The sequence below is a fragment of the Dermacentor andersoni genome, chromosome 11 (genome assembly GCF_023375885.2).
Source record: "Dermacentor andersoni chromosome 11, qqDerAnde1_hic_scaffold, whole genome shotgun sequence".
Taxonomy (NCBI): Eukaryota; Metazoa; Arthropoda; class Arachnida; order Ixodida; family Ixodidae; genus Dermacentor; species Dermacentor andersoni.
This window is the reverse complement of record NC_092824.1, coordinates 380,479-392,817: the sequence shown is the minus strand read 5'-3', so window position 1 is coordinate 392,817 and position 12,339 is coordinate 380,479. Positions and strand designations below refer to the sequence as shown.

Genomic DNA, 12,339 nt, shown 5'->3' with positions numbered 1-12,339 from the left:
CGAGCTTTGAAGAGAGCCCATACTGTCTGCCCGACTTAGACAGAGTCATATCTTTCATGCCGCACTCGGGGCAAAGCACAGTACCAAACAACGCATTCATCACTGCTAAATCCACGATGACAAATTAATTCTGTGCCATTTTCCTTGTTGTCGCTCACCAACTCGACGTGCAGCAGTTTGAACTTTCGTGCCGTTGCGCACTGCGACGCCAGACGCTCTTTCAAGTTAGGCGCATTTCTCGCGCACTCGGCAAGACTCGTCAGCGGAATAGTACACCGTATCGATTCCGTCTTGGACGCTGCTGGAAGCGCTTGCCGACGACTTGATAACGCCCGATGTGCTACATATCGGCTGAGAAGGCGCCGTCGGCGCCGCTTCGGACGCTACAGGTGATGCTAGCAGCGCGCCGTCCTCCGACTGCGCGTTCCACGCACGCTTTCGTTTTTTTCCATACGCTTGATGCGTCTTCTTTAAGCGAGCGTCTTAGGCCATCCCGGAACAAAATGGAAAAACTGCGTCGGGAAACACGCTCGCACGAAGACACGACGGCAAAAAAGCACACACGATAAATGCCGCTGGCCACAGCGTAGAACGCGAAACAAAATTGGGCAAAAAGAAAAAAATGACGCGGCCGTCGCGCTGGCCAATGGGAGGCGCGGAACACCTCGCGCGCACGCTCCCGCCAATCAGCGGCCTGGAAACGCTCTTTGGAAAACCAGCAACGGTGGCTGTTCTGCTTGAGCGACGCCATTTTGAGATGCCGGAAAACACGCACAAAGAAACCAGCTTCAAAACAAGCCCAAGATGGCGGCGATCAGCCGACGGCTCGCGCGGAGAAAATTTGAACAAGTTTTGTTCGTTTCGGAGCATTTCGCCGCTCCCTCGGTGTTTTGAAAGCAGATTTTATCGTATTTGCCGATCGAATTCAGCGTTAATATTTTGAGGGCAGGTGCTCGAAGGTTGAAACAGTCCGAAAATGCGTTTTTCTAAAAATTAATTTTTTGCCATTTTTCGCCATTCTAAGACCCGCGTCCCCCCTTAAAGGGACACTAAAGGTTACCAGAAACTCAAGTTAAAGTGGTAGAGCAATGTTCTAGAACGTCTAAGGCGTCAATATAATCGCGAACAGAGCTTTAGTAACCGAGAAATTGAGGTAAATTCATGACACGATTTGAGACCCCCCAGCGACATTCCGGTACTAGCCCGATGACGAAAGCACTCCTCATAATTTGTGTTACTAATACTCAACTACTCGTATTAAAAATATCATTTCATTCGATTATAAGACGGAAAAAAATGCTACTTGTCTACGTCTATTCGATTCTAAGAAAAAATAACATTTTGACGTTACCCTTCAGTAACGTGGGTGTTCGAAACGTTTCGTTTTCGCTCGAGTCTGCGCGCTCGACTCTGCGCCTCGCACGCTTTGGAGTTTCAGTAGTTTCGTTATCGCGTCGTGCTGTGAGGGTTCTGCTGGCTCGCGAAACTTTCATTTGGAACAAGCAGCGAGAATGCCACGTATGTGATGTCGTGGGAAGCCCTCGTTGCGTTCCCGCTCCGGAGAACCGGTGTCGAGGCCGTCGTCGTAGTACGCAACGACGCCGGCAGTGCGAGCCCTCAGCAGCAGGTCGCGCTCGTCGGTGCTCAAATCGCTGAAGTTGAGCCCACCATCGCGAGCCAATCTGTCGGTGTCAGGGTCCATTGCGACGAGCGCCGAAGTTTGCGTCATAAAATGAAGTACCAGCTTATGGGCGTCTTGCACTGGAGTTTGAGGTATAGTAGCGGCGCCTGGTGGCGGTGCGGGAAACGACATCTGGGTCGTGCCAGCTTGGGTTGTATTGAGCCCTGGTTGTGGCGAAGCACGTCTCTAGGCCGAGTTTTGCGTCGATTCGCACTTTGTTATGCCCTGTTGCGAATGCTTAAAGGCTCGTCACTTCTCACAGACCACGCCGACCACGCTGCGAGCTCGCCGCAGCCTATAGTTTAACGAAAACGGACTCTCCGTGTGCCGTGGGACGTAATGTGGGACGTAATTCGTTTCTCCTTCCGCTAGCCACCATACTCGCGCTTTCGCTCTGCTGTCGGCTCTGTCTTGGCTCTGTTTCTGGCCGCGCGTTTGCGTTTTGCGCAGAAAAGCCGTAGCGCCGTCTGCGGACGCCGTTCTACTCACCGATGGCGCAACGTCACTATGAGACCATGATGTCAGTACTCCTCGATCGGAGGGCGGGTGATTTGAACTGCGCTAGAGGTACGCGGATGCTTCAGAACGCATTTTCTCTTAAAATAAGTCCCTCCTTGGCACGAAACAAGCGTTTCGAGGTTTCTGTGATGGTATTTCAACAGTCCACGTTGACTTAATAGTAACCTTTAGTGTCCCTTTAAGGTGCGGTAACACTGAGTCGATACGGGAAACCGGCAAGATGCTAACACCAACGATTGACTGACTTTTGTGCATCACTGAAACCATTTTATCATAGCAGGCCGATAATGATGCAGCCAACGAGCGCGAGTTGTCGTACTGTGACGTGCTTTCTTGTCAACGGCACCAACAAAATCAGCGTGTCAACCATCGTTCGACCATATCCCACACGATTGGCCGTCGAACCAACAGCGCAATAGCGACAGTGCTTTTGCTTGTATATACAATTAATCGCACTCAAAATGAGTCAAACCCAAGTTGGAATGCACAAGCTTCAACCCTCTGAAGCTGTGCAGGTGAAGTTTGAGCCAATGTTGATACTGCTCAGCGAACGTTAAGCCTGGCGCTGTGAAGTTCGTGCACCCGCTACCGGCGGTCCTGAACTAAAGTGTAAGCAACTAGGACTAAGGAAACTGCTTTTCAATTCTGGCCTTAGCAATTTAGCAACCTTAGCAACCTCGCTGCCTCGAACCGGCGCTCTCGCACATAGATCCGCTGGCAGCCGTAGCCACCACTGCGGCAACGCTAGGCCTAGCTGCTTCGACTTTCGCTATGAAGCTTCTTGTCATTGGGTGCTGTGTTTTTTATTGAAATAATTCTCTGCTGTCAGGAATGGCACGAACTCCGCCTTTATGGCCCTCGCGATTGGCTTAGAAGCTTGGAAAGCATGGTGCGTTGCATATTAACAGTTCCTGAAAGTTAGCTTTGCCTTTGTATTGAAATGTTACTTGGTGAAGCGCACGTGCAGTGAAACATAAAGAGCGTGGGAAGGCGCTATTGCCACTGGACACATTGTAAATTTCTTAATTACACACGCGTGCACCCGGTATTTCCTGTCACAGTACATGTACCGATATGCCTAATACGTGTACTGACAGACCTTCAGAGCGTTCTCGAATGTGACTGTGGCGGTTTGAGCCCCTCAGGGCAGTAAATGACAAGCATTTATTTTTTCCAACTGGCCAATTTTTCTGGACTTTTTCGAGGCCCCTAGGGAGTTAGAAAAATCAGGCGTGGACTGTGCAACTGACCAAGAAGATGCTTCAAATGTTCTGTGGGGCGAACGAGTGGCAAAAGGAGGACAAGAACAGAAAGGACCTGTGCATTGAGGAATGACGGGAAAGGAAGCATGCTGCCGCCGCTTTGAAGGAGCTTGAGCTAAAAAAAAAAAATAGTGTTGGCTGATGCCGAGGTGCAGGTGTCCCTCATCCAAACCGAAGTAAACTATTTAAAGCAGTGAAACACAACACTGAGGCGTCGTCTGCAGGCTGAGAGCATGTCAGGACATGGAGGTTGCCTTACGAGCTGTTGAGAATCTCAATTGTGACAAAGTTCGGGCCTCATACCACTGAGCTTGCTATTAGTTGACAGAAATAGCTCATGTTCGAAAATACTTGCTTCTGTATGCATCTCCTTCTTATTCATATTTGAGAATGTCCGACTCTATTTGCAATTTTTTTCGAAGACATTTTATTTGCTGTGCATTTTACTAACCCTCCCTTCTATTCTTTTTTTGAATAACATAAACACTACTCCTTAGTATTCAAATTGGATTGAGTCATCTTTTAAAAATTTTTTGATATGATTACTAGAGAGTGACAACATCGGGCGATATGATTTCAGCCCGTCTTGACATAAAACGTAGTTCTGCATCACTCAGGGAATTTTGCAAAGGCACCCAGAGAAAACCTGGAAAGCTCATGGAATTTGTAAATGTCAATCTTGTTAAGCCTTCGATAATCAATCGAAAATCGTATGGTGCTGTCTTTCTTTTAAGTAGGACGACTGGTGATGCCCAGGGACTACTAGAAGGCTGGATGACACCACGTCTGAGCATATCGTCCACCTGGTCATCGATAATATGTCTTATTGTCGCTGATACTTGATGCGGACGCTGTCAAATGGGTGCATGACTCCCAGTGTCGATAGTGTGCGAAATTGTCATTGAGTAGCCGAGTGATGTTGCTTGGCAGTCAAAAGAGAAGCCACGGAGCAAGGGAAGAAGTCAGTCACACTGCGTCTTCGTAAGGTCACTGGCAATAGCTGGCGTAAGAGAATGCGGCAGTGACTGAGGAAGCAATGCCTCGAGAGTGGCAAGATAGCCGGAGTCGTTCATCGTGTTAAATATTGACGGTGAGGCCAGTGGCTCTGCTCTGCCAAGGCTTTCTCTGCGGCATAAAGTACAGTAAAACCCTGTCAAACCGTACCCGCTTAAACAGTAGTTTCATTTTAAAAGTAGTAGAGTCAAAACGCCGACTCAGTGGCCATTGAAAATAATGTGTTTGGCATCCGCATAAACCGTACCAGCTTATTGCGTACGTATTGGTTAACACGTAGTGTTTCCACTTTTTGTTGCATAAACACGGCGGTGTGCAGTCTCCATTGGGCAGCCCGGCAGAACAACAAGCCTCAGAGATCGAAACCATGTATCGGAACAACAGCCTCCAAGCGCCCTGTGTGTTTGCGCATGAAGCCCCATCAACATCGACATCATTTTGGCACCGTGCCAGAGAACGTTCTGACGTCGTGCGAACAAGGACTCGCTTCATGCCGAAGCTCGAATAAAAAAGACACCACATGCTCAGCATAGAAGAAAAATTAGACATCGTCTGTGCTATCGACCGTGACACGAAGAAGTCGGCGCTGGCATGCGACAGGTATCTACCGTTGACTACGGTGTATGGCATTTGGAATGCGAAGCAGTTCCTCGGCAGCGCTGCTGCAATCGCGAAGAGATTTCGGCTACGAGGTTCGACTTTTCGCCATCATTGCGTCTGCTGTTGCCGAAGTGTCGCCTAGCGACAGTGATAAGGACGACATGGAAAGCGACAGCACGGGCGATTCAGGCCTAATAGTAGCAAAAGCTGCGCTTTGCGTCAGCCTCATGAATGCAATCGTCGCGACGAGAACAGCACCCCACAATGAAAAAGGCACTCAGTGACCTCTGCAGTGCTATTGCGCTTGTGCACGGAGAGTATGCAAGGCCAACGAGGAATATGCCATGCGAGAGGATCTGTTTGCCGAGGAGAAAGGGCTGGCTGAAAAGCTCGCTCGCAGCTTAGTAAGTATGAGGCCATGGTCGTCGCTGTTAGGCTGCCGCAGCAACAAACAAAAATAACACTTTTGTCGTGCGAAGTGAATAAATACTGCATGTTTCTTTCCCCTTTCATCGCGCTCTCTCCATGTTCTGTTTTTGACAGGCAAGTGGGTGATCCTGTGCTATTTCGGTTAAGCAGTACTACGGTTTAGTACATACTTTTTCCAAGGTCCGGCCAACTGCGCTTTAATGAGCTTTCACTGTAATTCTTCGGCCGAGAGGTTTGACATGCATATGAGAGAGGTGCTAGTTTTGAACTCGACAGTGGTAGTGATTGACGGCAAACTAAGAGTTCAGATGGTGCGAGCAGTAATATGCCGTCATTTACAGAGTCACAAGAGATGCTGACAAGAGAAGTGGTTGTGAGCAGGAAAATCAGGGAGGTATAACGGTGTCTTCCGAAATGGCTATTTTGCGACAAGGGTCCTTGTGGTCAGTGATATGTCAAAAATGGAAACAGGTTGATTTCAGCATGGGCGCAGTTGAGGATTGCAGGATGTGGGGAAAGTCACGACCTAAAATGATGTCGCGAGAACATGATGGCAGCACAATGAATTCGATGTCATAAAGAACCTCCTGAATGTTGACAGCGCGCTAACAGTGTGAAAGGACAGTTCAAAAAGCGTTGTCGTTACTTTTCCTATTTTGTGGCAAATATGGGCATCTATTGTTCAAAGTGCAGCGCCGGTGTTTACAGGTGCTAGCATCAATATTCCTTCTATTGTGACCTTGATAACATTTTTCGGGGAAGTGCAAGGCCCTATACATTTCGCTGACACCACAGTTCTCGACTCCTGAACTGTGGTTTTTAGTTTTGCTGGCACAGAGGGCTCTGCTGACGGTGCATGGGGGAAAGGGAGCGCTGGTGAGGAGAAGGTGGATGGCGAGCAGAGAATACGGTCTCGAAGGCAGGAGGAGATTCAGGGCTGCCCGAATAGTTGTGGCGTTCGGTGTAAGCAGGCGACAGTGACGTGCCACGTGTCCAGCACGGCCACAGTAAAAACACATCCGTCTGTGGTCTTTCGTGCACCAATAGTCTTGAGGTTTTGCATACTGCAAAACTGGCCGGGCAGGAGAGGATACGGGCAAATGAAAAGACGAGTGAAGGGGACTTTAAGTCTGCGGTGCAGGCGTCGTAGTGACTTCGGCGCACGTCCCGGGAGCGACAGTCGGAGTCGGCTGGAGAGAATGCGCAACGTGGTCGGCTGCCTGCTCCTTGATGACGTTATTGGAGAGCAGGCGCCAGTGGAGAACTTCACTGGCCATGTGTAAGCAGTATCAGCAAAAGCTGATGAGCCACTTCTTCACGGATGAACTCCTTGATTTGTAGCAGCAGAAAAACTGTTATTCAGGTTAAGGCGGGACGAAGTAATGAAAACATTTTTTTTTATGGCAACAAATTGGTGAAATTTGGCATGCAGGTGGGATTTGTTATGCTGACATCATAACTGATATTAGTTTTGTGCTATCTATCGTATTTACTCGCCTAATGATCGCACTTTTTTATTTAAAAAAAAATTGACGCAAATTCAGGGGTGCGATCATTACGTGGGTTAAATTTCCCGCAAAAAGAAAAACAAAATTTCATCCTGCATTTGCTGCAGGATCAAAACAGGTCAACAAATAGACGGCTGTCGCTGTATGTAGTGCAGGACACCAAAACAAAAATGGCGGCCAGTGGAGCAAGCATAACACGCCGAACGCGATTTTTTTTCTTCTCGTGAGTAGATTACGTGCATTGAAACAGTTCCTTCCCTATCAATAATGAAGAATATCGTTAATATAGGCAAGTCTGCGGCAATAACGTAGCCATGTCCTCTTTGAGGGGACAGAAACACGCTTAGCTGCCAGTGACATAGGAACACATGGCGGGCATGCTGCGGAAACTGCGGCATTTGTCTTCACTACTATCCTAATACGGCAGGTTTCCACTACCGGTGGGCGAATATCTTAGCTGTGTTACAAGCGTTGGCGTGTGAATGGAGTACACTTCTAACGTATCAGTGTAAACGTGGCTGCTATCGTTGCCGCTCATGATTTTTTGCGTGCCCACGAGTGCAGACGAGAAGAATCGAAAGGTGCTTATTTGTTGTTGACCGCAACCATTATAAAGCCTTGATCACCAAACTGAATCCGCCTGTTGCTACAATCCACCACCACCACCATCACATTATAAAGCCTACACCTAATAAAGGCAAGTTTGGTTGTAGCTTTTTTTTTTGTCATGGAAGTGCGGAAAGTGATGAAAGGAATGAAATGGGGCATCTGCTTAAGAATGTTTGGTGCGTGCAGACCGCTTAGTTTGTCTTGAAGAGTCGTTCGCATAGCATTCGACAAATGGTAAGCGCGATCATTATTAGCTAGACTTGGCACACGACATATCGCTTCGGCAAGTTCGGGATGCGATCATTACACGGGAAAGAAAAAAATCGTATTTTGACGACAAAATTCAGGGGTGCGATCATTACGCGAGTGTGATCATTATACGAGTAAATACGGTATTATAGTTTTTCAGTTACAACAATTCACAGTCTGTAATGGTCATCCCCAAATTAATTAAGTAAACACACACAAGTTCGCCAAGTCTTTCACATCCACATGTTCACAAAGGCCCATTCTGTGCAATAAAGGTATTGGTTTATTTTTTAAATGCCGAGATGAGCACAATTAAATTTTTTAGCTTTTCTATACATGTTGTCTTACTAACGACTTTTGCAAAAAACGCATTACAATTTTTTTTATGAGGTGCAGTTAAAAAGGGACAGCTTTATTGCTCTTTCCAATGTTTCAGAATCTAAGTGTGAAAGACAGAATTATTTTGTCTTGATTCATTGTGAAATGGCACTGAGATGACTGAAAGCAATTGCACAAAAAATGAAAGCTGAGATAACGAAGGTGTTTCATTTGTTGTAAACATTTAAATCTTTACTTTGAGCACCTAAAACCTGCCTGGAATGTAGCCCTTTACCTGTGAGGACACATTCTCTTCACGTTTTTATGTAGTTTTTTCTGTTCTTGCAGCAGTTTTGTGCTCCTTAGTTGCGTGTTTGTTCATCCTACAGAGGCAGATGACAGCGTATTCGAAACGTCTGCTCTTGTCTCTTGTTCCGCAACGTGTTTATTAGTGAGAGTTAGAGCTGAAATTCGCAGTTGAATATTTGGCGCGAAAACTTCTGGTCCGCCGATGTGTTGCCGTCATGACCACGCATGGACGCAGTCACCATCGCTTGCGGCCGCGCTGTCACCATAGCCCACGGTCGCATAGGTGTTCTGCAGTCGCGTTAGCACAGCATGCGGGCGTACTTTCCCAGTTACCTATGTGCGCCGGTCGTGCCTCATCAACAAGCTCGGCGGCATATGCTTCTACGAGTAGTTTCCTCCCTCTTTTTCACGCCTTTCGTGGTCTTCCGTACACGTGGGCCGTTTGAAACTTTATTCCTTTGGGGCTCATCACAGAAAAGGTGCGTAAGCTACCACAATCGTCAATCACGTTGATCGGGACACGCAGCTCGCTGCTGCACAAATATGCGCGAGATAGGTTCATCAGCAATTCAAATCTACAACAGCCAGTAGCAGCATGCCTTGTGCGCCACGTGACTGCTGCACCCTATCGCAATGCCGCATTTGCCTTTTTTCATATGCTGGTTTATTTTTTTGTGGTGAATTGCGTCACTCGGCTATCTTGAGCCCCGATCTCTCGTCCTTACGGTGATGCCAAGATGGTGGTGCTGCGTCAGCGATAGCCGGGCAATCCGTACTGCAATGGGGCCACGAGAAGCCCGATTTTTCCGCAGCTTTTGATGATCGCACTGTTAGAAAGTGCCGTTTTCTTGATTTCTACCACGTATTTTCTTATATTTCATCGCGAGGTAAGTAGTGTTCTGTGGATTGCAAAAAATAAAATAAATTAGAAAATATAAAATTTTGAAAATTTTACCACTTCAATTGCTGCGTCTCACCTTAACAGCTAAGCTTGACATTGAAGTTGCCTGAGGCGGAGATTGGTGGGTGGTTACACGTTGTTTGCACAGTTCATCGAAGCTTTGACAAAGACTGATGAGTTCAGACACTGTTGTCGAATTTTTCGCCAACAACACTTGGAAGGCGACACGCCTTCAGTGCCTTTTAAGATATGCGTGATCTTTTCGACTCTGCCATTGTGAGGTCGGTGCGGTTACAGAGGTTGACAAAATATTCTGTATAACTGATAAATGTCTCCCCGCTCTGTTGCACATGACCATGTAGCATTGCTCTGCGTGAAGCTTGCGAACGGCTGGGCGCCCGAATATCTCCATCTGGGTAGTTTTGAAGGCCGCCCATGTCATGAGATTGCGATGGCGGTGCCACACGCTGGTGACACCGCTGAAATAAAACAACCCGTAATTCAGTTTTTCTCGTGTCATCCCAGTTATTGTGGATGCTCACCCGGTCGTAGTGAGCGAGCCAGTCTTCTGGTTTTCTTGGACGTTATGGTCTTCTGTTCTGCTGAAGATGGGTGGGTCGCGTTGATGCAACGGGCCAGAGCAGACCACAGTAGTCGCAGGGGCTGTGCTTGTGGTGGTGCTTCTTCCGGCATAATGAAGATGGTCTGCAGTGTCCGATTGCGAAGTTCCTGATTTCCTGTTGTACCCAGCAGCTCCACCAATTCTGAAGGGGGTTTATTCGGGTCCTAAAACAGCAGTGACAAATGCAGCACCAGCGACAAACGCAGCACCGGAGTTAGGGCACAGCCAGAGAACGAGCTGGGTACGTGCCACGGGATGGCTATGGGGCTTCTTACTGTGCCGATCTTCTTCCTCACACCACATATAACATGCCACTGCCTATTTATTTATTTATTTACCCTCAGGGCCTTTGGTGCGTTACAGAGGGATGGGTACATGGTTGAACAAGAACAGAATCTAAAGTTGCAGATGAAATCAATAAAAAACAGAAATACACCATAACCCGCACCCCGATGCAACAGTCCGGAAATAAAAAAAAAGGGGTGGGGGGAATTCGGCGCTTATAACTAGCCCAAATAACTGCATAAAACAGTACTAAATATCCTTGCAGAAAGTCCCTGTTTGTGGATGCACGATTAATCCGTGTCATATCTTCGGCCAGAGGCTCTTGGCAACCTCCTTCCTCTTTGGCGATGCTGTTAAAATTGGATACACACAATGGACTAATCAGTCGCGTGACAAAGGATGTGTATCAGATCACTTCTCGACTAGCATTCGCACAACAAGGGATGACAGTATGGAAGGAGCCGGCCACGAATGGGCAACGATGGCGGAGAAAACGCAACCGAGCTGTATTGTGAAGCGCTGCACACTGACCAAGGGAGCAGCCCCGTGGGCATGGTAGACGTATCGATGATGACGTCATATGCAATCCACAAGCCCAAATCACAATTTGCTCTGTCTGTGAAAGCTTTGGCATCAGCTTTTGATGTGCTAGGATGGTTGTTGAATGCAGCTCATCTTGATTCGAGTCCAAGTTTGCTGGTGCTGCGTCCCCCCACCGTAAAATGGTCTTGTAAAGAGTAGTGGAATGGGCGGCCATGGAGGGGAGAGGGCAGCCTTACCACGCAAGTGTGGGGTTCCCTACGAAAAACGAAATGCGGAGAACCTGGCCTTTAGGCCTGGCTGCACAGCAGCGTGGGCTGCGCTGCTATGATTGGGTTTTAAATGTTCTTTGTAACAGTCCAGAACTTCTGAAAATGTTTTTTATATCTGGATGCATTCAATGGGCAGGGTGGAAAGCCATAATTGCCGTGAAATGTGGTCGTTAGAACTGATAGATTGTTATAAGTGCATTCGTCTGTACATCCATCTTGCGTTCAAAACTGCTTGCTATAAAAATTTTAATATGCATGTAATTCTTACAAATATTCAGCTGGACATAACCAGTAATTCGTTATACCCGTGCTTGTTATATCGAGGCTCCTCTGTATATCTCCTTGGAGACCGAAGTGGAACTGGTATGTCGAATAAAGTGTATAGGGTGCTCTGTGGCTTGCTAGTACTTTTTCTGGCATTTTGATGTCCTGCACCTAATTAAAGAAAAAAGAAAAAGCAAGATGACTTATCTGTACTCCTTTAAAAAGGCATAGTGAAACACCATGTTTAAATATTGCCAATGATACTGGTTTCAATGATGCTTTTATATCCTGCACTGATTAAATGACTACTCACGACTGCATCGGGAACTTTTGGGTGATCTGTTGAGCGAATTGCAAGTTAACGCCTATGTACCGTGCTTACTCCATCCAACTGAGTATGTGAATTTCGGTCCTGCACATCTGTGTGTATGGTGTGCGCACTACAGGTGGTGCCCCTTCGAGCAGTGGCCGACGAGCAGCAACTTCCGCTGGCAGGAGGGTTGCGGCCTTCCCTGCGGGAGGAGCAGGTCCTCGGGACACGCTGGCGCCACGACTTGGCAACACCTCGCAAGCCACTGCCCTTCTCACCATCCCAGGTGTGTGTGTGTGCTAAGCATGGTTACGTACTTTACAGTAAGCCACGAAGGAGATCCTTGTGGAATTGTCAAAAAAGTGTCACAGTTATGCCCGAAGGGCAAAGCATCGATTGCAATTGCAAATTAGTGGACAGCTAGTTATACGAAGTAAGGATAGTAGTTTTTTCGGCCTTGTAAGCTTGTCAATGTGGGCATACTAACTAAATTAAGAGGGGACGCGGGTTTTGCATTGCGAAAAATGGCCAAAAAAAAATTGATTTTTCGAAAATCACATTTTCAGTTTCTATAACCCTTGTTCTATCTGATAGCCAAATATCATCACTGTAAACCACTTAGAAGTGCTCTAAAAATTTGTTTTATC

General features: G+C 47.3%; 1 protein-coding gene across 8 annotated transcripts in view; it reads left to right on the top strand.

The window, feature by feature from the left end:
* LOC126517477 (myb-related protein B-like) overlaps positions 1 to 12,339 on the top strand; it is a 293,223-nt gene that overhangs the window by 186,471 nt on the left and 94,413 nt on the right. For all 8 annotated transcript variants that reach the window (XM_072285350.1, XM_072285347.1, XM_072285352.1 and 5 more), the window contains one exon: positions 11,829 to 11,978. In XM_072285350.1, coding sequence (XP_072141451.1) covers positions 11,829 to 11,978 — 150 coding nt within the window. The remainder of the gene's footprint in view (positions 1 to 11,828; positions 11,979 to 12,339) is intronic.